Raw genomic sequence first — 27025 nt, 5'->3', positions numbered from 1 at the left:
CAGTCTTAGAACTATAAACTAGCAACTTATTAAATTTCCCTTTTAAAAACCATTCTGTTCCTGGTATATTGCATTCCGGCAGCTAGCAAACTAGAACATTCCCCAATTCAAAAATCTTCAACAATTCTCTAGAATCTAAAGTTTAATTTTTAAAAGTCTAACATACAAAGCTTCTATAGTCTTGCCTGCACCTATTTTTATAACTCCTGCTAAAGTCTAACATAAATCTTCAACTTTAAGTAATTGTAACAAATGCTCAAAATTTTCCACATGCACACTTTTGCTAAAGTCCTCTCCACAGTACTAGAGAAAAATGCTAGGTAACAGTTATCACAATGATTATTCAATATATAAAAAACTTACTTGACTAGCACAGCAATTCAGGAAGACACACAGGATAAATGTGTCAAATGACGCTCAAGTTTTAAGTTCCTAATTCAAGATCACAATTTGTAAGTACTGCAACTTGAACTTCAAATACAGAGCTCTTTCTAATTCCAACTAAATTCTGTGTTCTTTATAAAAGTTTGTCAGATATCAGAGATAAGAACGAAGCCAACCAGGTTGGGATTACCTTAAGGAAGACATTGTATTTTAGAATTTCACCTATTCTTTGAAACCAAAAGAAAAAATGTTTATTTTGCCCAGAACCTAAATTTTCTGTAGCACATACTCTAACTCAACCTGTCCTAGGTGCCGGACTCTCTCAAGTGAGAAGGCACATGGTGAACACAGTTAGGGCTTCTCTCTCATCTGGAAGGGCACATGCTGAGCATGGTATCAAGTGCTAGCTTTCTCTCCTGGTTTCCTGTTTCATGAAGCTCCCCGGGAGGCGTCTTCCTTCTTCATCTCCAAAGGTCACTGGCTCATGGACTCTGCTTCTTTTTTTTTTTTAATTTTTTATTCATTAAAAAAATTACAAGAAACACATACATTCCCAACACATATACTCAGCAATTCACAATATCATCACATTGTTGCATATTCATCATCATGATCATTTCCCAGAACATTAGCATCAATTCAGAAAAAGAAATAAAAAGACAACAGAAAAATATAACAGAAAAAAAAAATTTTACATGCCATACCCCTTACTGATCCCTTTCATTGATCACTAGCATTTCAAACTAAATCTATTTTAACATTTGTTCCCCCTATTACTTATTTTTATTCCATATGTTCCTCTCATTTGTTGACAAGGTAGATAAAGGGAACATCAGACACAAGGTTTTCACAATCACACAGTCACATTGTGAAAGGTATATCATTATACAGTCATCATCAAGAAACATGGCTACTGGAACACAGCTCTACATTTTCAGGCAGTTCCCTCCAGCCTCTCCATTACATCTTGGATAACAAGGTGATATCTACTTAATGCATAAGAACAACCTCCAGGATAACCTCTCGACTCTGTTTGGAATCTCTCAGCCATTGACACTTTGTCTCATTTCACTCTTCCCCCTTTTGGTCGAGGTTTTCTCAATCCCTTGATGCAGGGTCTCAGCTCATTCTAGAGTTTTTCTCAATCCCTTGATGCTGAATCTCAGCTCATTCTGGGATTTCTGTCCCACGCTGCCAGGAAGATCCACACCCCTGGTATTCATGTCCCACGTAGACAGGGGGAGGGTGGTGAGTCTGCTTGCTGTGTTGGCTGGAGAGAGAGGCCACATCTGAGCAACAAAAGAGGTTCTCTTGGGGGTGACTCTTAGGTTTAATTTTAAGTAGGCTTGACCTATCCCCTGTGGGGTTAAGTGTCATATGAACAAACCCCAAGACTTGGGGCTCAGCCTATAGCTTTGGTTGTCCACACTGTTTGCGAGAATATCAAGAATTCCACTTGGAGAAGTTGCGTTTTCCCCCGTTCTCACCATTCCCCGAAGGGGACTTTACAAATACTTTTCCACTCACTGATCAAATCACTCTAGGATTCATCAGAGCATCGCCTGGACAAACCAACAAACTCTCATGTCTTATACAAAGTTCCATGTACTTAAGGTGTTCAATTAACCATCTACATAAGTTATATTAGGAGATGCACTAGTCAAAGTATAGATTTGTACCAAATAAACATTTTTTGCTTTAGTCTCACACATTAGTTGAAATTTTAAAATATTAAGTACCATCTATTTTCAGCACTCTGCAGTAATGACATTCTTTTGTTCTTCCTCATGCAAAAACATTTTTTAGATTTGTACATTTAGTCACTATCATTATACACTCTAGGCATTCCTAGATTACACCATCTCAATCTTTATCGTCTATCTTTCTTTGTGATTTCATTTATGCCCCAGCCCTCCTCGCGCTATCATTCTCATATGCAGCTTCATTCAGTGTTTTAACATAACTGTATTACAGTTAGGTAATATTGTGCTGTCCATTTCTGAGTTTTTATATTCAGTCCTGTTGCACAATCTGTATCCCTTCAGCTCCAATACCCAATATCTTACCCTATTTCTATCTCCTGATGGTCTCTGTTACCAAGGAAATATTCCAAGTTTATTCACTAATGTCGGTTCATGTCAGTGAGATCATACAGTATTTGTCCTTTTGTTTCTGGCTAATCACACTCAGCATAATGTCCTTAAGGTCCATTCATGTTGTTACATACTTCGTAACTTTATTCTGTTTTACAGCTGCATAATATTCCATCTTATGTATTACAGCTGCATAATATTCCATCTTATGTAAATGTCACAGTTTGTTTAGCCAACTGTCTGTTGATGGACATTTTGGCTGTTTCCATCTCTTGGTAATTGTTAATAATGCTGCTATAAACATTGGGGCGTAAATGTCCATTTGTGTCCTTGGCCTCGTTTCCTTTGAGTAGAGACAGCATATAGATGGGTCCTGTTTTTTAATCCATTCTGCCAGACTATGTCTTTTGATTGGAGAGTTTAATCCATTAACATTCAGTGTTATTACTGCATGAGTAGTACTTTCTTCCACTATTTTGCCTTCTGGATTTTATGTCACATGTAATTTTCCTTCTTTTTACCTTTACTCAGTCTTCCTCTCTACACTCTTCTCCAAACCTCTCTCTTCTGTCTTCGTATCTGTCTCTAGCGTTCCCTTTAGTATTTCTTGCAAAGCTGGTCTCTTGGTCACAAATTCTCTCAGTGATTTTTTGTCTGAAAATGTTTTAATTTCTCCCTTATTTTTGAAGGACAATTTTGCTGGATATAGAATTCTTGGTTGGCAGTTTTTCTCTTTTAATAATTTAAATATATCAGCCCACTGTCTTCTCGCCTCCACGGTTTCTGCTTAGAGATCTGCACATAGTCTTATTGGGCTTCCCTTGTATGTGATGGATTGCTTTTCTCTCGCTGCTTTCGAGATCCTCTCTTCCTCTTTGACCTCTGACATTCTGATTATTAAATGTCTTGGAGTATGTCTATTTGGATCTATTCTCTTTGGGGTACGCTGCACTTCTTGGATCTGTAATTTTAAGTCTTTCATAAGAGTTGGGAAAATTTCAGTGATAATTTCCTCCATTAGTTTTTCTCCTCCTTTTCCCTTCTCTTCTCCTTCTGGTACACCCACAACACGTATATTCGTACGCTTCATATTGTCTTTCAATTCCCTGAGTCCCTGCTCATATTTTTCCATTTTTTTCTCTATAGTTTCTGTTTCTTGTCGGATTTCAGATGTTCTGTCCTCCAGTTCAGAAATCCTATGTTCTGTCTCTTGAAATCTACCATTGTAGGTTTCCATTATTTTTTTCATCTCTTCTACTGTGTCTTTCATTCCCATAAGTTCTGTGATTTGTTTTTTCAGACTTTCAGTTTCTTCTTTTTGTTCTTTCCTTGCCTTCTTTATATCCTCCCTCAATTCACTGATTTGATTTTTGATGAGGTTTTCCATGTCTGCTCATACATTCTGAATTGCTTCAGCTCCTGTATGTCATTTGAATTGTTGGTTTGTTCCTTTGACTGGGCCATATCTTCAATTTTCCTAGTGTGATTTGTTATTTTTTGCTGGCATCTAGGCATTTAATTACCTTAATTAGTTTATTCTGGAGATTGCTTTCACTTCTTTTATCTAGGGTTTTCTTGCTGGATGAATTTGTTGTCTTATCTGTTCTTTGACATTCCATTCAGCTTTATCTGGACCTTTAGCTTAAGTTTTGTTTAACAGAGGATAATTTTTCAGTTCTTGTTTTCTTGTTTCTTGCCCTGCTTGTGTGGTGCCTCCCCCACACACACACTTAGGAGGGTCTACTTAGATATTATAGACCCCAGCCAGATTTTCCCGACCAAACTGGCCTCCTATCAGGAGGAAAGAGTCACCTGCGTCGGTTTTCCCTGAGGGTGAGACCCAGCAGGTTGGAAGACTTTCCTGTGAAGTCTCTGGACTCTGTTTTTCTTATTCTGCCCAGTATGTGGCGCTTGACTGACTGCAGGTCCCACCAGCATAAGATGATGTGGTACCTTTAAGTTTGGCAGACTCTATCTGCTAGGGGCATGGTGGAGACAGAGGAAAGGTTGTAGGCTGGTTTTAATGGTTTCAAATTACCAAGCCCTGTTGTCTGAATTCCTTGATGGAGGGATTCCATCTGGGTGGGGCTTCACCCCTCCCCTGGGGAAGGCACAAGCTCCAGATAAGCCCCCAGAAGAGCTACTTCTGTCTATGCCTGGGACAGTTGCAGCCTAAAAAGTCCTGCTGCTGTATCCAAGGCAGTCAAGCCTTTGTAGATACACAGCCACAAAAACCTCTGTTTCCTTCTTTTTTTTTCCCCCCCCTTTTTCTGTCAGTCCTGCCCTCTTAGTGCCAGGGCAAAAATGAGCAACCTCCGTTTTGATGAGGTTCACCTAAGCTGGGGGCATATTTTTAGTAGTCAGAATTTGTTAATTAGTTCTACAATTGGCGTTTGATTGTGCCCAGTCCCTGCTGCTGGTAAGGTCCTTTTCTTTCCCCTCTGGGACGCGGCCTGTGGGGGAGGGGCGCTGGCCACCACAGCTTTGGGAACTCATGGTTCTGGGGGGTGATCGCAGCCAGTCCAGCTGGTCCAGACTGGGATATGCTATGTGTCTGGTCACTGACGTGGCCCCAGGAGCTGTTCTGTACTGTTTCTGGTTATTTAGTAGTTGTTCTGGACTCTGCTTCTTGTGACTGTGTCATTCTGCTCTGCTCTCTCTGAACTGCTTTCTCTAAAATGTTCCCTCTTTTATAGGACTCCAGAAACTTATCAAGACCCACCCAAATGGGTGGAGACATGTCATAACCTAATCCAGCTTAAGAACCACTCTTGATTATATCACATCTCCAGGGAGATGATCTGATTACAGTTTCAAACATACAGTATTGAATAGGGATTATTTTGCCTTTATGAAATGTGATTTAGATTGAAATATGGCTTTTCTAGGGGATATACATCCTTTCAAGCCAGCACACTGTATGATAGATTATTTAAACAATCCAAGCACAGGCAGCCCAGAATAATGAGGGATTTTAATCCTGTATAGCTTAAAGTTCCTCGAGGGACAGGAAAAAAACATGAAAATATTAAACTTTCCAACAGAGAAATCCTGGATACTGCGTCAAACATTAGGGACACACCTACCTATAAGTATGCCTAACAGTCAGCTCTGGACGACCTCTTTTGTTGCTCAGATGTGGCCTCTCTCTCTCTAAACCCAATTGCACAAGTGAAACCATTACCCTTCCCCCTACATGGGACATGACATCCAGGGGTGAAAGTCTCCCTGGCAGCGTGGGAGATGACTCCCAGGGATGAGCCTGACCCTGGCACCATGGGATCAACAATGCCATCCTAACCAAAAAGGGGGAAAAGAAGGGTAACAAATAAGGTATCAGTGACTGTGAGAGTTCAAACAGAGTTAAGAGGCTACTCTGGATGTCACTCTTATGCAAGCTTCAGTTAGACACTGCTACCTATCATACTTGCCAATCCCCAATCAAAGCCATTCCACCCAATCATAAAGAACATGTAAAGCAATATATATGATTCTACAAAGGTTTCATGCACTAGGGTAACTTTCAGAAATATACAACCTCCAGAAAGGTCCCTGGACCAGACTAAGTCCTGAAACCTAGAGGGCCCAGCCTCTCCAGAACATCAGCTAGTTCATCTCCCTACCCCACATGACTGACAGCCCCTTCCAACATGAAAAAGTTAAAATGGCCATAGCTTAAGTACCCCTCAAGAGTGGAAGAAAGATCAAAGGTGATAGTGGAATTATACAGAGAAGGTAGAGTTTAACAAAGAAGTATAACTGCTGAATCATTACATTGATATTTCTTTTCATCTTCACTATCTTAGAGAGCTAGAAAAAAAAAAAACAAAAAAACTGTGGAACTATAACCCATACCAAGCTTTAAAATCTGTTCTATAACTACTTGTTAAAATGTACTTGGGCAGAGTTCTCGCCTGCCATGCCGGAGAGAAGAAAGACACAAGTTAGCAGAATTTGAGAAGCCTGACTCCATGAGGAATTCTAGAAAAAGAAAGAAGAAAAAGAAACAGAGACAGGAAGTCATCTCACTCAGATAGATCCGACTCTGAGTGATACAGGCAAGAGAACAGGCACTCATCAAAAGACAGCAAGGGAACTAAAGAAAAGAAAAAGCAACAGCACAAGAAGAAACATAAGGAGTAAGAGTGGAGAGTGAAGGGGTGGTTGAGAGGATAAGGAACCGGAAGCCTTGTCCCTTGAGGCCCTGGTTCCTGGAAAGACCCAGTAGTAAGAATATGGCCTCCCACCCCACTGACTTCTCTCCGTCGGGGAGGTTTGAGAGTTAAAGGTTAAGAGCAGCTGCCTGAATTTTTGTTTCCATATCACTTCTGGTTTCTTCACAAGTGATCTTTGCAGCTCACCCATTTACTCAACTTCATGCAGCAGGAGGTTCCACTGCCCTCTCCAGCTCCCACTGCTGTAAGTGGACTCCTATACTGGCTCCCAGGCTCTATACTGTATCTAGAGCCGGTGATACTGCTGTGGAGGTGAGCTGCTGCAGAGTGGAGCAATTGGCCCCTCCCTGCTGGTCTGTCTGTCCTTGGCTGACTGGCAGGTGATCCCTGCTGCATCCACTACAGGGGCAGAGAGCCTCTTCTCTGGCAGCATAAGAGAAGAATGTGGTAAGAAATGGTGTTCACTTTCTAAAGTCCCCCAACATGGTTCTATTATGCTAGAAATGATAGCCAATGGCCACAAAAGAAAATAACCACTCAGTGGAAAAAAAAAAAATACAGTTTTAAAAAAAGTTAAATAGATACTTGAGAATAATCATTTACCATTTTCAATTCTCTGGTGGTCAGCTGAATAAGAACCACATTTCTAACAGTTCTTTTTGTCAATGCCAAAATAGAAAGCAAAATTTCAAAGTGGAAAATTTCTAACACTTTACACAGTGGCATGAAAGAATACGAAATTCAAAAATACTATTAAACAGAAGCCCATTTACAACAACAGCACTCTCATGTGATGAGAGCTCTCCTAGAAAGATTTTTATTTTCTCCCATTCCTAGACAATTCAAGAGGGTGTTTCTCCTCCTTAGTCCATGAGGATACATGGTTCAGTCCCCCATGATGCCAATCTCACTCTATTCCTACAAAAAGATTTCAAAGAACTGATAAACAATGGTGACAACAAGCAGGATTCTAGTTACAGAACTGATGGCACCCAGAAAGTCAGTAAAGTCTGAGAGGGTACCGATGCATAGCCCACCAAAGGCTACTCCTGTGGGGATATACTGAATGAGTTCATGGACAGGGAAGTTTTTCAGTGACCCCTCAGCACCATCTGCTGCTCCTTCAGCTGCTTTGCAACATCTTTGGTAGAGGAGCCAGAGACCTCAATCCACAATTTGGAGAATAATGTACACGAGCCCAGCAAGAGCATGAACAGGATCTTCCAACACTGAACCAAAAAATTCTGGAGGAGATAGGCAATAGAGGAAAAGCTACCCCCTGGATAAGCACACACTGGAAAAAGTATCAGACCAAGCACCCAGCAGACTCACCAGCAAGTTCCCACTGAAACCAGGTGATAACATCAGGGAGATGAAATACAAACTGGACACAAGAGCAGAATGCAGGATGACAGGAATGCTGGAAGTGCAGAAGAGCTTGAGAGGGAAGTTGCTTTACCATCCTCATTAACAAAAGGGCTGACCTGATTGGCAGGTCCGCAGAAGCCCTGAAAGTAGATGACTACTGCAAAAGACAAAGACAATAGCAACCAGATTCACAAGGTTGGGGAGACTCTGGCAGCAGGATGCCTCTTAAAAGGTTGAGAGGCTCAGATTTTGTCCAGGCATGTGGCCAGCAGCTGGAACAGTGCAATGATAGCACTTTCAAATTATATTCCTCAGCCAATGCTGAACACCTTTCACACCATGGTCTTGCTGATGTTAGTCATAATGAAGAGAAAACTACCAGAGCCCAGACCATACCATTTTCTCATGAGTTCATCAAAAGTAAGACAACTAAGCCAGCAACAAAGAACTGAATGGTGATTAGCAAGCAGCAGCCATTTATGAAGGAACCCATTCTGATTGTGTATCCATTCTGATTTTCACATACACAATAGATTGGACAATAGTAATGATCATACCAAGTAATTTTGGGACTCCATTAAAGAGAACTTGGTCTTGGGGTGTCAATTCAGTTATTTTTGCACCATCTAAGAACTGCACGATAAAGCCACAAGTGACAATGGGAAAGATACCCAGCTAAATCAGAATGACTCTCCTAAAAGCGAGAATCATTCTTATCCAACAGAAAGGGTGGGCCGAATCTGAAGACATGATAACCAAACAGGGGATATGGCAGCATACTAAGATGATAAAGGTGGTAAGAGGGTAACAGCAGTCCACAACACTTTCACCCTATACTGAATCTTTCTCTCTAGCTTCTGAATTTCCATCAGGATGACAGAGAAGGGTTTGTCAACTTCCAGAAATGTAATCGCCACAGTGGCAGTTCCTGGGCTCTAGATCCCACTTCAACTTCAGATCCACTCTTCTCAAGGTGAGGCAATGCTACCCACAGGCCAAGCTGCTCCAGAGCACAGCACCTCCACCAAGAGATACTCTACCAATGTCATTCTGAAGTATTATGTAAACCTTTGTTATTTAGCTTTTAACAAGAATATTATATTACAAATTCTTTGAGGTCAGGACATAATATTCCCTTGTCTGTTTCCTAATGTTCTTGTAATTAATATGTGATAATTAAATCTTGACTTTAAAGCCAATTTCTGATATTTCATGGTATTGAAAAGAAGGAGACAATGGGCAGTCTTTGAATTCATTTAAGCCAGCTGCTTTAAACATTGCCCTCTATCTATGCTCTTCTTCTAAAATAATCAAAACATATTAAGCAGGATTTGAGTGTTACTTTCTTATTTTCCTCTCAAATCTTTTGGCATATCCATTCTAGTAAGAAATACTAAAAGATGTACAGCTAAAAAGCAAGAAAGAAAAGAAAACATAGTAAAACTCTGAACAAGCAAGAACAAGCATGTCTTTCTGCCAGGGATACCATATTAGTTGCATCTGTTTACTTCTAGAGAAAACCTGAATATTAAGGATACGCTGTCAAAACTGCAGTTTTGCAAAGGAAGAATGCAGGGATATTGTAGTGTTCAAACATTAACTCTGTCAGTTTCTCTCTCTTTGCTCTAGTATTCCACTTGAAAAGACGGAAAAAGAAATGCAAGTTATTTATTGTTTAAAAATTAAAATGTTAATTTATATCAACATTCATTACAGTACTATATTAACAAAGATGTAAAACATTAAAAATTAGAAAAAACATCATGGCAAATAGTTTTTAATAATAACTCTCATAATATTTAATTTGAGCATAGGAAAATTGTCTGCTGCCAAGAATTCTGGAAATTTCGGGATTTTCAAAGTACAGGAAATCCAGGACACTTAAAAGGTGATAACTATATCTTAAGAGTGAGCCAAAGTATTTGGCAATGAAAATACTAAATAAGAATTTTAAACCATCAAATTCTCCCACTTAAGAGTCGGTACTCATAAAAGAAACTGGATATTTAAAACAGTAACAAACATGAGTTTAAAAGTTGATATATAGCTGCACAGATGGTTCGGTGGTAGAATGCTCACCTGCCATGCAGGAGACCTGGGTTCAAATTCCCAGCCCGGGCACTGCGTACCCTCCCCCCCCAAAAAAAAACTGATATATATTGCCTTTGGAACACAACAGACAATTCATAAACCAAATGAGAAGCAGTCTTTCAAAAAGAAATTCAAATACTAAACAAATCCCTGAGAAAAAAATAACCACCAAAATCCATTAGGACCTTTTGTTGTTAAGAAGTTGTGATATTTAAAATTTCCTTTTCCCTAATTTTCATAATTCAAAGTATAAAATCCTACGCTTCTTTAAAGGAAACATTCTTTTTCATAATTAGAAAACTAAAGGGGATTTTTTTCTTTAGAGAAACTTGGAAAAGAAAGTCTTTGTCTCACCGGTGCTTCCGACATGAGAACAGGATGCAGACTGGCTTCTGATTTGACATGCATTTTGTAGGTATGATCCAAAATAGCCTGGAAACTATCCCAATCTTCAACTAGAATATAAGATCAACAGCCTGAAAACAATGCTTAATTAAAGAGAAATACAGCATCTTTTGAGAGATGTTTCTATGATTTAGCAATTCATACTTTAACACACAGAATCTACCAACTTTACAGATCTACTTTGTAACAAAATACTTAACCACACACTGGTAATCTTTAATTTTCTACATATAGAAGCACTTCTTGGTCTCTTGAGCCCTAACAGCCTTAGAACCCCAGACCTGTCACAAGTGTAATTAATGTATTTAATAGACCTAAAACAGCAAATAAATGTTATTCAGGAATTACTTATTAAAGGCCCAGTATGTAATGGTTTAAGAAAAAACAAAGAAGATTTTATCTTCTGTACTTGACCCCCCCCCCAAAAGCTTAATCAACTTAGAGAAAGATTAAGATTTCAAATAGAAAAAAATCAAATGTCTTTTATTTGGCTTCCACATATTCTACTGAAACTTCTCATATAAATCACTAATGACCTTCTAATGGGTAAAGCCAGTGTGTACTTCACATTTCTAATCTCACTTAACCTCTGTAAATTATCTGACTCTACTGACCACTCAAGAATTTATAATTTTTTTCTGCCATAGCTAAACAAGACACTCTGTTAACTTGTACAACATACCTCCACAACTGTACTGGATTTTTCTGTCAATGGACTTCTTGGGTAACTAACTTCTTTCTCTCCTTCTGAGTGCAAATCTCAACGTCACGGTTGAGAACAGCAAGGACCACTAATCATTCCATGCTTCTAGAAACTTTTTCTCCTCTTGGCCTTCTCCTGAATTTTCTTCTACATGCCTAACTATTCCTTTTCACTGCCCTTGACAGGATCCTTTTCTACTCTGATTGTTAAATAGGATACATTTTCACTAGGAACCCCATCCTCAACCTTATTTTCATGTTCTCAACATTGACTGGATAGTACAATGCAATTCTATTTCTTAAAGTTTTGATCTCAAGACTTTTTATTCACCAACTTTTTGAATAATCCACCTGAATGTCCTAAATACTTTAAACTCAATAAAACATTAACTTGCTAGGCTAAAAAACAGTTAACACACTAGTCCTGCAACTACTACCATTAGAAAGGCCTACCTGCAAGGGTGAACCTTGACTGGTACCTAGGAACGCAACTGGTAATGTTCCTACATTGACATAAAATTTTCCCAAAATGATAAGAGTAAGTTTGCAGTACCTACACTGTTTGTACAAACTATGTGGTTTGACCTGAATACCTGCTTTCCTTCTGAAATTCTGGAAGCTTGATACACGCTAAGCAGAGAGTACCTATATAACCAGGCCCCAGCAACAGCCTTGAGGTACTGAGTCTCTATTGAATTTCCTGGTGGACTACACACATGTCGTTAACAACTCGTTGCTGGAAGAATTAAGCATGTCCTGTATGACTCTATTGTAAAAAGCCTCTTGGAAGTTTGCATCCAGTTTCCTCTGGGCTCCGCCCCATGTCCCATTTCCCTTTGCCATTTTTGCTGTGAACCCTTTTGGTGTATCTGTAGCCATGAGCTCAACTAAATGCTGATCCCTGTGAGTCCTCTTAGTGACTAAGAGAACCTAGGGGTGATTGTGGGTGTCACCAACACATCCGCCTTTTAGGACTTGTTCCTAAACTTGTTCCTCCCTTTCTATTTCTGTATCTGTGCATGGCACCCTCTATTCAGTCACCCAAACCAAAAATCTAGGCAAGTTTCCCAATTCCTCTTTACCTTTCACAACTTCAATCACAGTACATCTTCTCTAGTGGACAGCCACCTTAGCATACCTAACATCAATGTCTGAATGCTCTTCATTTCTCCATCTGAACTCTCACCTCTAACTGGTTTTCCTGTCTCTCTTATCTCCCTCCAATGAATCCTACATATTGCTGTCAGAATAGCCTTTCCAGCTTGCAATATGCATGAGCATATCACACCCCGTCAAACTGCTCTGGGGTTACTCTTCAGTTACTAGCTTAAAAAAACCTGAGGATGGTTTGTAAGTTCTTTTATGATTGTTCTCTGCCTACCTTTCCTGCCACCCTTATGCACCCAACGTTACTGCCATACTTAACTGTATGACACTTCCAAACACCGAAGTCCTTTCACAAATTCATCCCTTCACTTCATCCAACTCTTATTAATTGAACAGGAGTTGGTATGAAGTTACCTTCTTTGTGAAAACTATCCCTGACCCCAATAATAAAGTTGTATATTCAACAATCATATAACACTTATCCCAAAGCACCAGATTTTTATGTATACATCTATCTCTCTTACCTCACTGAGTTCCTCAAGGGCACAGACCATGTCTTATGCATCTTTGTATTCTCAGTGACTGGCACATCAATTTGTGAAACAAAAAAATTTATCTGATGTTAGGCTTTTAAGAAGCCACTGCTTTATATCTAAAGGTACCATGTCCATTCTACATTTACAATCAACTCTGGGAAATACATCATACCCATCCCATTTTTCAGTGGTGAAATGGCCTCCATATTCTCCCTTGGAACACGCAGGGCATTAGTATCTATGTAGTAGGTAGGACCGCCTTGTTTGCCTTTATCACCATCTATTTCCATCAGTGTGCTTCCATCATCTCTTTCTACCACCATACCAATGGCTGTGGGGAAATCCACCTGTAAGAGTAAAATATATGGCATATGAGTTTCAGCTGCTTTTATCAAGGAGACATTTTTGTTCTTCCCAACTAACATGTTTTACCTTATTTGAATTGCATGAATTTAGTTCTATATATATTGCCCTTACTTATTCAATTAACTCTAACATTACACTTACCTTGGGGCAATCCTCACCAGCATAACCAGCTCTTACAGTATAGGATCCAATGTCAAAAACAAGAGCGCCAACTTCATCTAAAAACATGAAAAGATAATTAACATTTACGACTTGCAAGTACCACGTGAAATGTGATTAAAATAAAACATATGTGAAAGCCCTATAAAAATTAAAAGAGGCATTACATTTATATTATTATGAGCTTGAAATACATCTTAAATTAAAGATTCACTTAATTAAAATATAGCAAGCCATACATTATGTATTACCAGGAGTCCAACCAGGAAAGAGATGGTACACATACATTGGATAACTTGAAAGAGTTGATTTATTAAAGATTATTTACAGAGAAATAGGAAAACCAGAAGGGAGGGTGCAGTACCTTAGAGCTAATAATAGCAGGGACCTGTTACTACAGAGTTAATAATAGCAGGAACCTGTTACTTCTCTTAGACATGAAGAAGCAAGGAGAAAGAACTGTTCTCAGAGCCTGGAGACTAGTTGTGTGGGGAGGGCTCCTGATCAGACCTGACCCAACCCCTTCAGCTGAGGGATGCGGTCAGCCATGACTGACACGAAGGGGAAGCAACAAGGGTAATAAATGGACAAGCTTTCCCTTCCCCCTCCCTACTGGCCACATGAATTATCCAAACTGGGGCACTCCAGAAGGTAAAAGGAGGCCCTATTATTAATTATAACGGGCCAAAAGATACAAAGCAGGAGTCTGGCCACCCCACCATCTACCACATCCAACCTTTTAAAAGCCAGAGGGCAAGACAGTCCACTGCTGTGGTCTATAAGGCCAGTCTTCAAGGGGTCAGAAAGAGCAAAAATGGGAGAAAAGTGGATCTGGAGGGAAACAGGAAAAATATCCAGTACACTTAGGTACCATTTTATCACACATTAAGGGAGACTATATGTCCATCGATCAGGGAAGAAACTTAGCCAAATCCAAAGAAAAATAAGGAGCCTGAAGAACGAGGTTTTAAGTTACAATGATATAGACAAAGTAAAAATCATTAAAATGAAGGTTATCATCAACATTTGCCCACTTCAAAGACTTAGCAGACAAGAGCTCATCCTGAAAGAAAAGGCTGTTAATTTCTTTTCTACATTCAAATTCAGAGAAAAACCTGTAATTATCCTTTTAAAATATTTCACCTAAAACATCAGGCCTCCTAAAATAAACCACTTTGGTGTTTTAGACACTGACTTTCAAAGAAAGATTTTCAAAAACCAATCATTAAAAATAATAAAGAAATTAAACCATTCACCTCCATCAAACTGGCAAAAATTAACAATTCTGATAAGACTAAGTATTGCCAAGAACTTAGGGAGAGAAACTCCTATGCATTTGTAAATAAAAGCTATAAATTGGTAGAACCACTACAGTGATCATTTTACTCACATCTATTAAAGCTGAAGATGTACATACATTGAAATTACACTTATTATATGGTATCTTCTCTAGAGCAACACTCTCATATGTCACAAGGAGACATATATAAGAAGGTTCACTAGCTATGCAACCTTGGACAAGTTACTTACTTCTCTGCCTTAGTTTCTTCATTATAAAATAGGTATAATAATAGTATCTATCTCAGGGATGCTTTAAGGCATAAATGTATTAAATACTTCAATGTATTTAGGTACTCAGAACAGTACCTGACCCATAATAAGTATAATAAGCACTGAAAGCTAACATTACTACTGTCACACTTCTTGTCATGGGAAAAGGTAAAAAAAAAAACCTTCTTGTCTCTAAGTAGAAAAATTACAGTCTATTCATACTGTGAAATACTATATGGTAGTTAAAAGTAAATCAGCTGGATCTTACATATTTCAAAAGAATGTTGACTACATAAAGCAAGTTATAAGGAGTGTGTGTGTGTGTAAAGATACTATTTAATTCATTATGGATACATACACATATAGTTAAAATATAAAAATATGCCAGGGGTATGGGAATCTTACATACCAACCTGAGTTCAGTGGTTATTTCTGAGGAGAGAGGAAGAATCTATATCAATAACATTTTATGAGGCAGATATGGCAAAATATATCTTTAATCTCAGTGGTAAGTATAGAAGTATAATCATGCTTACATACATACTATTTTTTGGTATATTTAATTATTACACTGCAAATATTCACAGTTGAGAGATGGTGACTTTGGAAAGTAATAGCTCCATTTTTATTTAAATAAAATGAAGAGACACCTAGTTTTATTTATAATTCGAAATGAAATTTCTGTTTATTACACTTTCCAATGTAATTAACCCTTCTCTGTAAAACTCTCTAGCCCTAATCATTTTGTCTAGGGGTCTGTAAGAACAAAATACTGCATTCATTTTCACCTTATCACATATGTCAAGTATAAATAGTAGGCAATGCACACCAACGAACAGATTGGCTAATATGAATTGGTTACAAAATTGTAACCAGAATTCTGGGTAAAGAAATAACCTCACTAAATGAATTAATTACTTGATTAACCAAAAATTTCAACTTTTTATGAATCCGTTCTCAGAATGTTTTAAAACAGATTACAAAAGAAATCAATTATTATAAAATACAGTTCAAACGAGGGACTCCCTGGGAAGGCCATGGACTTCATATTAGCAGCAGCTCCCCCAATTTATCCTTTCCTAGGTGATTCCCCAACATCCTTAAAAATTTCAATTTCTATCTAAACACTGATAATCCTAATTTCAAATGTCTCTCTTTTAAACCCTAACCTCGATCCAGATCTAGATCCTGAACTTCTTATCCTACATCCATATCAATTCTACCTGCTGTCCCATGGGTATATGAAGTTGAACATATGTGAAGCACTGCCTTCCAACCTGCCTACTTCATCTCTCAGCATTCCCTATCGCACTTGGTGGCCTGTCAAAGAGGCATGCTGTACATCTTTTTCATACCTCTCAGCAAGTTCTGTCAAATTTGGAAAAACAGCTCCTAAATACTTCTCAAATTCCCTTGATTCATGCACCAATGAACCTAAAGTAGAAAAGTGACAGGAAGCTTAACATCACAACCACAGAGGTCTGAATGTTTAAAACCTAGGATGAAACTTCCAATGGATTAAAAAAAAAATCCTCAATGACTGGATCCTTTTCCACTAAAAACACTGCTATCTCCACTTATTTGAGGATTTTCAGGGTTTTACCCAGACTAAATGGCTTCCAATTTTAGGGGTAATGGGATTTTCTTGAGGAAACATGAGAAAATGATGGTAATTTTCTAACCTGGTCTTAAGACATTCCAACAGGATACTAATGACTAATGATTTTGAGAGGGTGCAGGAAAGTGGTTATTTTTTTGTGTGGATGAAGACACAGCCAGGATTGGTAATTTCAACTCATGGGGGAGATGACTAAGAAATGATTAAGGTTAGAGATTCGGGCAGGAAAGCGGGGAAAGAGTGATGACACTAACAATTTATTAAAGTTGGGCTACAGTGGACGGCATACCGGTTTACTTCTGTCATGCAAAGGGACCTGAAGTAGAGGAGTACAGGGAAAGATAACAAACAGCAGTGAGTAGGCCCAGCAACTAGCTGGGAGATAAGGAAACCCCAGTGAATTATGCATTACACCTAGAGCTAAAGACAGATGTCAGATCTGTTCAGAAATAATTATTAAAATAAGACAACAATAAATTTTAGATTTTAAACTAGAAGGAGCTGTTTAATAATAAGCAAGCAGGTGAAAAATACAGTCAACCCTTGAGGGATGGGAAAAAAATATATGGAACTATTAAACTTTACCATCAGGGAATCCCCTGATACTGCTTCAAATATTAGGGACACCCAAATCAATAGGCCAAGCCTTTGATCTTGAGGCTTACTCTTGTGAAGCTTAAGTAGGTAGCAGAGAAGCTTAGCCTACCTATAGGTATACCTAAGAGTCACCTCAGAAGGACCTCTTTTGTTCCTCAGATGTGGCCTCTCTCTTTCTAAGCCCAACTCTGTAAGTGAAATCACTGCCCTCCCCCACGTAGTGTCATCCAGGGGTGAAAGTCTCCCTGACGATGTGGGAAAGGACTCCCAGGGATGAATCCCGACCTGCACTGTGGGATCAACAGTTCTATCCTGACCAAATGGGGGGAAAGAACTGTAATTAATAAAGTATCAGTGGCAGAGAGAGTTCAAATAGAGTCGAGAGGCTACTCTGGAGGTCACTCTCAAGCTTCAGTTAGACATATATCTATCATACCTTGCCAAATCCCAAAACCATTCCAGCCAATCCTAAAGAACACCTAGGGCAATATATAAGATCCTACAAAGGTTCCATGTACTGGGGTAACTTTCTAAAAACCTAACAACCTCCAGATAGGTTCCTGGACCACATAAGTCCTGAAACCTAAAGGGCCCAGCCTCTCCAGAACATCGCTGGTTCCATCTCCCTACCCCTTATTACTGACAGTCTCCTCCAATACGAAAAAGTTAGAATGGCCATAGCTCAAATATCCCTAAAGAGTGGGACAGAAAGATCAAAGGTGATGGTGGAGTTATACAGAGAAAGGTAGGGTTTAACAAACGAGTATGACTGCAGAATCATTAAACTGATATTTTAGTCTCCAGTATATTAGAGCAGCTAGAAGTAAAAACCTAAAATTGTGAAATTTTAACCCATACCAAATTCTGAAACCTGTTCTACAACTAACTGTTGTGCTGTGCTTTGAAAGTTATTACTTTTCTGTATATATGTTATTTTTCACAAAAAAGAAAAAAAAGTCAATTGTGATTATAAAAAAATATATATATTTATTCTTCTAGCCCCTTATACTCTGGTGCAGAAAGAAGGAAAAATCTGAGAGGATGATATGGTAGTCCATGACAAACTCTGGGATCTGAACCACTTGTGGAAGAGTGCTTTAAAAACTATTGCTTTTTTCTTTCTTTGCTTTGTATATATGTTATATTGTACAATAAAAAGTAAAAAAAAAATAGTCTAGTAAGTTATTTACACAACATTTAGGTGAGAGGTTTGCTTGCTTTTACATGGACAACATGTGTAAAAGGGAGACCCACTCTAAATGTTGGAAACAGTGATAGCTCAATCATAAAACATGCATTTATTTTTTGTGAATTCTAAACACTTAACTGTGAAATGATCTTTAAGACTCTACATAAGCCAACAAGACACAGGATGTTTATTACAAATACCTAAACCATACATGACCCAGTTTTTCTCTCAAGCTTGCATCTTCAGGCTAGGGGGAGAGTAATTGTGAGGATCCACGATGCCTTCTCCAAATTCCCATCATTCAGATATCAAAATCAAATAGGTAAGTGGAGAGAGAGCAAAGGTCTGTACTCCACTCAGAAGAGACACAAACTACAGGCCAAAAACTACTGAGAACTGTGAAAACATTATTTATCCCCTACTCATAAAATGTCATCCTTTCCAGAAACAATAACAGTAATACTTCCAATTTGTCTCCTTGTCCACTAACTCATCAAACAATGCAGAACACAAATCACAGACATCAGAGCTTCAAGTCTGCCAGTGGTCTTCTAAAAATGAAGGCTCAGTGGAAGGCTGAGGATGGGGCCTGAGATTCTGCGTTTCCAAAAAGCTCCCAGGTGATTCTGGCTGTTGGTCTATGCATCACACCGGCACCCTTAGGTCACACGTGTTCCTAAACAGACCTGCCCACGTAACTCCAGAGAACCCAGTGAACATGGCCAGGCGTTATTGGAGGACATGAGGCCACGCCCATTCCACATGGATCTGGAGGAGGAGGAGGAGTGTGAAGAGGACCAGGAGGCAGAGAAAGAGAGGGAGGGAGAGGTGGAGAAGGAGAAGGGGGAGGAGGAGGCAGAGGAGGGGGGAGAAGGAGGAGGAAGGGTGGGAGAGGAGGGAGAGGAGGAGGAAAGAAGGAGCAGGAGGATGAGCAAGCCCTCTATGTGAACTAACAGGAGGAGAGAGAGGTGAGGGAGGAGAAGGAGTAGGGGGAGGAGGAAGAAGGAAGGGGAAGAGCGGGAGGAGGAGAGGGAGGAGGAGGAGGCCACTCCACTTGGGCCAACAGAATGGGGAGGAGTAGGGGCAAGAGTAGGAGGCCGCTCCAGGCGGACACACAGGAGGTGGAGAAGTAGGGGCAGGGGGAGGCGGGGGAGAAAGAGGCGGCGGAGGAGGAGGAGGTGGAGAAGTAGGGGCAGGGGGAGGACGAGGAGGAGAACGAGGAGGAGGAGGCGGAGGAGGTTGCGGCGGACGAGTAGGAGGACGTGGACGAGGACGAGGACGAGGAGGATGAAGACGAGGAGGAGGAGAATGGGGAGGAGGAGCCCGCGCTGTCCGGTGCGCCCGCCCCTCCGTCGCGCGCCCTCGCTAGGCCGGGAGGCAGCCCTCCGCCCAGGCCTTTACACACCAGGACCTAGAAACACTGGGCGACGCGGCCGAGCGCGCCCCTGAAGGGATGGGGACTGGAGCCGGGCTCGGACCCTGGTAGGCGCTGCTCGCCCCTACCCAAGGTCGGCGCCTGCTCCTCGAGAGCCGGGGCAGGGGCGCTGGGGTCCGGGGTGAGATCCGAGGGGGCGGGAGGGAGGGCCGGCCGGCGGTTACACAGCCCGCGCCACACAAGGTGCTCTCCCCGGCCGCGCTCACTCACCTCCCCCGTACACGCCGCCGCTCATGGCCGCTGCTGGCGCGACCCCTACGCGGAGCCGCCAGGTGAAGGGACGTGTCCGGCTGAGGCTGGGAGGCGCTAGCCCCCTCCCTTAACTTCACAGCCGCCCCTCAGCAACAAAGCGGCGCCGCACACCGGCGCGCAATCACACTTGCTGGCTCTTCTCATCAACCAGTCGCGAGCGGGCCAGCCTTTTCCGCCGGCCAATCAGAACAAGGCTTGCTGTGTCCCTGCGACAGCTCCGTTAGTTTAGCCAATCGAAGGCCGCCATAGGGGCGGGGCGAGGGGGGAGAGCGACGGAAGGGCAGAAAGTTAGGTTGCGGAGCTGAAGAAGGCGGGACTTAGCAGGGTGGGCGGGGCCGAGGGAGCCTGAGAAGGAGGAAAGAGGAGGGAGGTGGGAGTTGAGGGGGGAGGGAAGGGCGGGAGGGAGGATGGAGGGGTGGTGAGGGGAGGGAGGGAGAGAGAACCGGAGGGGAGGGAAGGAGGTAGGGCGGAGGGCGGGGGGGCGGAAGGCGGGGGGCGGAAGGCGGGGGGCGGGGGGGGGGGGGGGGCCGCCCAGGGCAGCCGAGGAAGGCAGACCTCCGGCATCGAAGTCTGAGGTTGAGACGCTGCCTGTCCCTGGATACGGCAAACGGTTGTCGCTCTGCTGCTTCTCCAGGCTGGCAGCAGTTTGATCTCTAAAAACGCCCAAATCCGCCTTCAGTCTTTTACCGTTGACTTTGGTGTTACTTGTAGGTTTTTAATAAACGTCTTTAATTAGGTTGAGGAAATTGCCTTGAATACCTAGTTTTCTGAGAGTTGACATGACCATATGATGTTTCATTCTTTTTTCAGTTTGCTGGAATAGTGAGTTTCATTTATTGATTTTCAAATATTGAATCAACTTTGTGTTCTTAGGATAAATCCTTCTTGGTTATGATGTATCTTCCTTTTCGATTGCTTAATTTGGCTTGCAAATATTTTGTTTAAAAGTTTTAAGTCTGAATGGAATGATATCTTATTGTTTTGTTTGTTTGTTAATTTTTTTAATTAATAAAAAAATTTTAAATAAAGTTTTAAGTCTGTGTTCGTAAAATATTTTATTCTTTAAGAAAGAAAGATGCCCAAATCTGTTCATGTCTCTCCATTGCTCACACCTGTGAGATAGTTGCATAGCCTTCTAGCTGAAGTCAGTTCTGAAATTGGCAGGTCTAGAATCTATACTTAGGGTTATTCTTAAACTGATGAAAATTGAATACAGACTCATGAGTGATGGTGCTGTAGGGTGGCAGGAAGTGATGGAGAATGGGGTGGGAAACAAAACTAGTGAGAAAACCCTGGCCCATTCACTTTACCCAGTAGGATTGTATCACAGTATATTATATCACTTAAGAAATTTCCATTGACCCAGTGAGATGATGCAGGGGTTAAGCAAACTTTGGCCCATGGGCCAGAGCCCAACTGTCATCTGTCTTTGCATGGCCTGTGAGCTAAGCACTCTTAAATGGTTTTAAAAAAAAAATTGTTCTATGATGTGAAAATTATATGAAATTCAAATTTCAGTGACCATAAACTAACTTTTAATGTGATACAGCCAAACATCCATTTATGGCTGTATTCACTCTATCCAGGCAGAGTTGAGTAACTAACAGAGACCATGTGGTCCACCAAGCCTGAAATATTTACTAGGAAAAAGTTTGTTTAGTCCTGAAACAATGCATGTAACAAACTGAGCACAGTACACCTCGTTTAATAGTTGTCCCTTATTTACAGCTCTTATTCTAGCATATCAAATCCCCAAATCATTTTTACTTCCACTCTGTTTTTATGTTTGACTGATAAAGCTGATGACCTATAAAACATTGTGATCGTAAAATTGTGGAATTGTAACCCATACCAAACTCTGAAATCTGTTCTACAAGTAACTGTTGCGATGTACTCTGAAATTTACTGTTTTTTTTTGTAAATCTATTATCACAAAAAAAAAAAAGAAAAAGAGAGAGAGAAGGAGGAGTATAGCAAAGAAATAGGATTTAACAAATGAATATGACTGCTGAATCATTATATTGATATTTCTTTTGGTCTCCAGTGTCTTGGAGCAGCTAGAAGAAAAAAACAAAAAATTGTGGAACTGTAACCCATGCCAAACTTAAAAATCTGTTCTATAACTATTTGTTAAAATGTACTTTGAAATTTATTGCTTTTTTATATATATGTTCTATCTCACCTAAAAAAATTGTGATGGGTTGGTCTTGAATAATTAAATATTGAAGAGATAATATTTGTGAATTTATAATATGCTACAATCCATTTAAATTTTACATTCAAATGCATAGTAATTCATATACTGTAACTTAAATTTGATTTTATATATGGATATTGGTCATCAAGACTATCTCCCATGCATGTAGGAGAACATATTCTAGAAAAAAAATAGCTGTCTAGTCTGGCAAAGAGTGAAATGTCTGTCCTACCAGTTCAGAGTTACCAGAAACGAAACAGATCAGCAGTGTTGACAACTCCCCCACCCTCCCTTGAGTTGCAGTGCTCTAAAGGGAAGTTTGAAATGCTGTGACTGTTTCCTGCCACCATGCCCACACCAGGAGCAGTTCAAGATGTACTCAAAAGTTATGCTTGGGTATTTTTGCTTTGAAAGGAAGGATTTTTTTCCCCATTAGATAATTTGGAAAAATATTTAAAAACAGATCCTTACCTCTAGGTCAGCTTACTCCTTCATGTATCATTGGACTCTTGTTTCTATTTAATAATAAACCATTGAAATGAACTTCAAATGAAATTAACTGCACAGTATATCTGATGTGTCAGGGCTGATCAGATAAAAGTGCACACTTAAGCCTTTCATAAAATTTAATCACTAAACAGTGTATTATGGCATGAAGATGATTGGCCCTGAAGTATTGAATTGTTGGAAAAAAGGAAAATTGAGAAATAAGAAACCTATTCAGCAGCCTAAGAGAACAATGCTGGGGACTGCACATTCTGTGTAGTACTGACATTGTTTCCTCTGAGGCAAGACTTACAGTGTGCAAGCTTGTTTTCTTCTGTTCTTCCCAACTAGGAAAATTTACAGGAAATATGTAATAAGACAAATACAACAGAGACTCAGCAGAATACAAGTACATACACACACACAATCAGAGGTATTTTTGCATCAATATTTTTTCTGTAACCTAATACCTTCTTGCTAAAATTTCGGCTCAGCCTGCGTTAATGTTGTCAATAACAGATTAAACAGCAACAAGGACTCAAGGTTATTTCCTGGTATTCAGTCCTCGTGGGCATAACGTATCAAAATAATCAATGCTGGGCGGGCCACGGTGGCTCAGCAGGCAAGAATGCTTGCCTGCCATGCTAGAGGACCCGGGTTCAATTCCTGGTGCCTGCCCATGTAAAAAATAATAATAATAGCAATCAATGCTGCAGCCTCCTCCTCCCTCTCTGAGACACAATATTAGGTATGCCAACCTGAAAATAAAAGTTTAAATAACATGTATGCAAACTTATGTAGCCCCAGAAGGCGTTCAATGATTGATTCTCTATCTAGGTCTATAAAAATGAATGTCCATTCAGAAATCTTTTATAAAATCCAGTCATCAAGAATTCCCTCCGTACCTGGGTGCAATACTCGGTTTTGCCTCACTGGGTCGCTGTTCCCCAGTACTTGTAAATTTGTACCAGGCCCGCCTACAGTCGCGTGAACCTGCACCGCTTTTGTCACCAGCCCAGTCAGCGCTCCGATGATGGAACTACGGCACTCATTACAAAATGCTGCTGAGTTTATCCTTTGTGGGCTTCGTCCTTTAAGTTCAGAGTTGGGAAAAACGAAGCTTTCCTGTCATTTAATTTTGAAACTGTCATTAATACAGGCTATGAAAGGAATAGAGTTTCGTCCTACTAAGACAATTTTTGGAAGAAATGATGCCCAAACTTAAATACATCTAGAATTATTTTATGTCGTGCTGCAAAATACATGGCATTAGCAATTCTGAAAAGCAAATTTTAATATAGAGTGTTTTGTGTAGACATAGGTATGTGTAAAGACTACTTAGTTATAAATGCCATCCTCTATTTGCTAAAGTTCCAAAAGTAAAACACCTATGCAAGCACTCCTACATTCCAGAGCAAACATCTGGAATCTAGAGTTTTTCAGCCATAGAAATATGATCAATCAAATTCACACGTCTTTTTGCCATTAAAATAGTTCTGCTAACCATTTCAATAATATGATGTAGATATGTGAAAAAGAAAACGAACGTATATTTACTTTATAGCACACTAATAGGTTTATTATAGTATTAACGTTGTGGTCCTGGGGACGTGGGGGTGGGATAAAAAGGGAGAAAAAAGATGAAGGGTGTCATGGTCAGGATCATGTGTCAACTTGGCCAAGTAGTGGTACCTGTTTGTCTGGTTGGGCAAGTGCTGGCCTGTCTTTTGCAATGAGGAAATTTCATAGAATTAGATCATGATCACATCAACTGCATCCACAGCTGATTCCATTTGTAATCAGCCAAGGGAAGTGTCTTCTGCAATGAGTGATGCTCAATCTAATCACTGGAAGCCTTTTTAAGGAGGATTCCGGATAGACAGGCTCTCTTTCTGCTTTGGCTGGTGAACCTCTCCTATGGAGTTTGTCCAGACCCTCCATCAGAATCGTCAGCTTCACAGCCTGCCCTGTGGATTTTGGACTCTGTGTTCCCACGGTCATGTGAGCCGCTTTTATAAATTTTATATTTGCGAGTGTTCCCTGTTCATTTTGTTTCTCTAGAGAACCCTAATACATCTTTGTACCAGGAGTGGTTCTTAAGAAACAGAATCTTAAAAATGGGTTTTTATGAATGGTTTTCTACTCTGACTGGACTCAGAGGCACTAAGGACTCTGATTCCCATAAGCAGAATGACACTCCCAATCCATGGAGTGAACTGGCAAAAGAGATAGTCAAAATATCGCCTTCAATTCTCCTAATGCTTCACTTGTACAAAGCCAAGCTCTCGGGGATAACGTTTTTGACACCTTTACAGAGTTTTGTGGAAATAAGAGATATAGAGATGTTGGCTGGTTGTTGTTAGATACACTGGCTACATTAAGGAGTGAAAGGGATGGGCTTAAGGCTTCAAACGAGAAACTTAAGCACTGTCAGACAGATGTAGAAGTTTCTATGAGTGTCCTGAAGGAAAATCTTATTTCCTATAGCCGTAGACTTAAAATTTCTGAAAATCAGACTCAGAATCTTGTTAGAGTAGCAACTTTACAACGTAAACTGAAATCTCAATGTTGCATGATAGTCTGCCGTTAAAGTGAGGGCATTGATTGGAAAGGAGTGGGGCCCTGAAAAATGGGATGGTGACATATGGATTGATAATGATGTTGGTGGAGAGGTTGAAACCCTAGGTCATGCTGAGTCTTCTCTAGATAACCCTGTAATAGTCTGACCTGAGAACATAGTCACCCCACCTCAAGCCTGCCTTGAGGAGTTGGCCACCCAACCTCCTCCTGAAGGGATTAGCCCTAGAGTGATCAATCCTGTTTCACCAGATGAAACTGCAAATGAATACCCTGAAGCAAATGGCTTGGAAGATATTTGTAATTCTTTCATTGACCCACCTCCACCGCCCCTCATTTCTTCCAGACCTAAAACTAGACTAAAGTCCCAGCAGGCCCCTAAAGGTGAGGTACAAAATATCACACATGAGGAAATACGTTATACTCCAAAAGAACTGTGTGAGTTTTCCAATTTATATGGACAGAAATCAGGGGAATATGTGTAGCAATGGATTTTAAGGGTGTGGGATAATGGTGGGAGGAATATAAGGCTGGATCAGGCTGAATTTATTGATATGAGCCCACTAGGCAGACATTCTGCATTCAATGTCATAGCTCGAGGGGTTAGAAAAGGTATTAACAGTTTGTTTGGATAGTTGGTTGAAAGATGGATCAAAAGGTGGCCAACATTACCTGAGGTTGAAATGCCAGAACTGTCCTGGTATAATGTAGATGAGGGGATCCAGAAGCTTAGAGAAATTGGAATGTTAGAGTGGATTTATCATGCAAAGCCTGCTCTTACACCACAGAAAGTCCGGTGGATGCACCTTTTACCAGAACAGTGAGAAATAAATTTGTGAGACTAGCACCATCATCCCTAAAAAGCTCTGTGGTTGCACTTCTCTGTAGGTCAGATATTACTCTGGGAACTGCTGTCACTGAGCTGGAATCCTTAAACACAATGGAGATGACAGGATCCCAAATTGGCAGAAGCCAGGTGGCAGCACTTAATTGCCAAAGACAGGATAAACGTGGTTATGACAATAGACAGCAAACTCAAAGCAGGAGTCAAAATTATATGACTTGCAGAGATTTGTGGCATTGGCTATTAAATCATGGGGTACCTAGAAATACAATAGAAGGGCGGTCTACTAAATTCTTTTTCCAGCTGTTTAAACAAAAGAGTTCTATGTCAAGTGAACAGAAGTCTAACCTGAATTACAAAAACACAGAGTCACGGTCCCTTAATCAGTTTCCAGACTTGAAACTGTTTACAGACCCAGAGTCCCTTGAATGAAGGGGAGGCCAGGTCCCTTTAGGGGAGAAACCTGTTACACTGCCACAAATTTATACTGTTAATCATCCTCCAAGCCAAGGAGACCGACGGCCTTTTACCAGGGTAACTGTGCATTGGCGGAAAGGAAATGATCAGATATTTCAGGGATATTAGACACTGGTTCAGAAGTGACATTAATTCCAGAGGACCCAAAATGTCATAAGAGTGGGGGCTTATGGAGGCCAGGTGATCAATGGAGTTTTAGCTCAGGTCCATCTCACAGTGGGTCCAATGGGTCCTCAGACCCATTCTGTAGTTCTTTCCCCAGTTCCAGAATGCATAAATGGTATAGACATACTGAGCAACTGGCAGAATCCCCACATTGGCTCTCTAACTCGTGCAGTGAGGGCTACTATGGTGGGAAAGGTCAAGTGGAAGCCACTAGAACTGGCCCTACCTAGCAAACTAGTAAATTAGAAGCA

At 40.5% G+C, this 27025-nt stretch overlaps 1 protein-coding gene and 1 pseudogene across 2 annotated transcripts in view; both read right to left on the bottom strand.

The window, feature by feature from the left end:
• Window positions 1–20174, bottom strand: part of ACTL6A (actin like 6A) — a 43196-nt gene extending 23022 nt beyond the window's left edge. For both annotated transcript variants that reach the window (XM_077161132.1, XM_077161133.1), the window contains exons 1-5: window positions 19987–20174; window positions 13369–13445; window positions 13034–13208; window positions 10466–10566; window positions 9559–9656 (exon numbers count right to left, since the gene is read on the bottom strand). In XM_077161132.1, the coding sequence (XP_077017247.1) occupies window positions 9559–9656; window positions 10466–10566; window positions 13034–13208; window positions 13369–13445; window positions 19987–20011 (476 nt within the window). In that variant the 5' untranslated portion in view covers window positions 20012–20174. The remainder of the gene's footprint in view (window positions 1–9558; window positions 9657–10465; window positions 10567–13033; window positions 13209–13368; window positions 13446–19986) is intronic.
• On the bottom strand, window positions 5475–9547 carry LOC143684278 (protein transport protein Sec61 subunit alpha pseudogene; annotated as a pseudogene).
• Window positions 20175–27025: the final 6851 nt, after the last annotated feature.

Source organism: Tamandua tetradactyla, chromosome 5, assembly GCF_023851605.1.
Source record: "Tamandua tetradactyla isolate mTamTet1 chromosome 5, mTamTet1.pri, whole genome shotgun sequence".
In the NCBI taxonomy this organism is placed as follows: domain Eukaryota; kingdom Metazoa; phylum Chordata; class Mammalia; order Pilosa; family Myrmecophagidae; genus Tamandua; species Tamandua tetradactyla.
The sequence above is the reverse complement of the archived record's forward strand: the minus strand, read 5'-3'. Positions and strand labels throughout refer to the sequence as shown.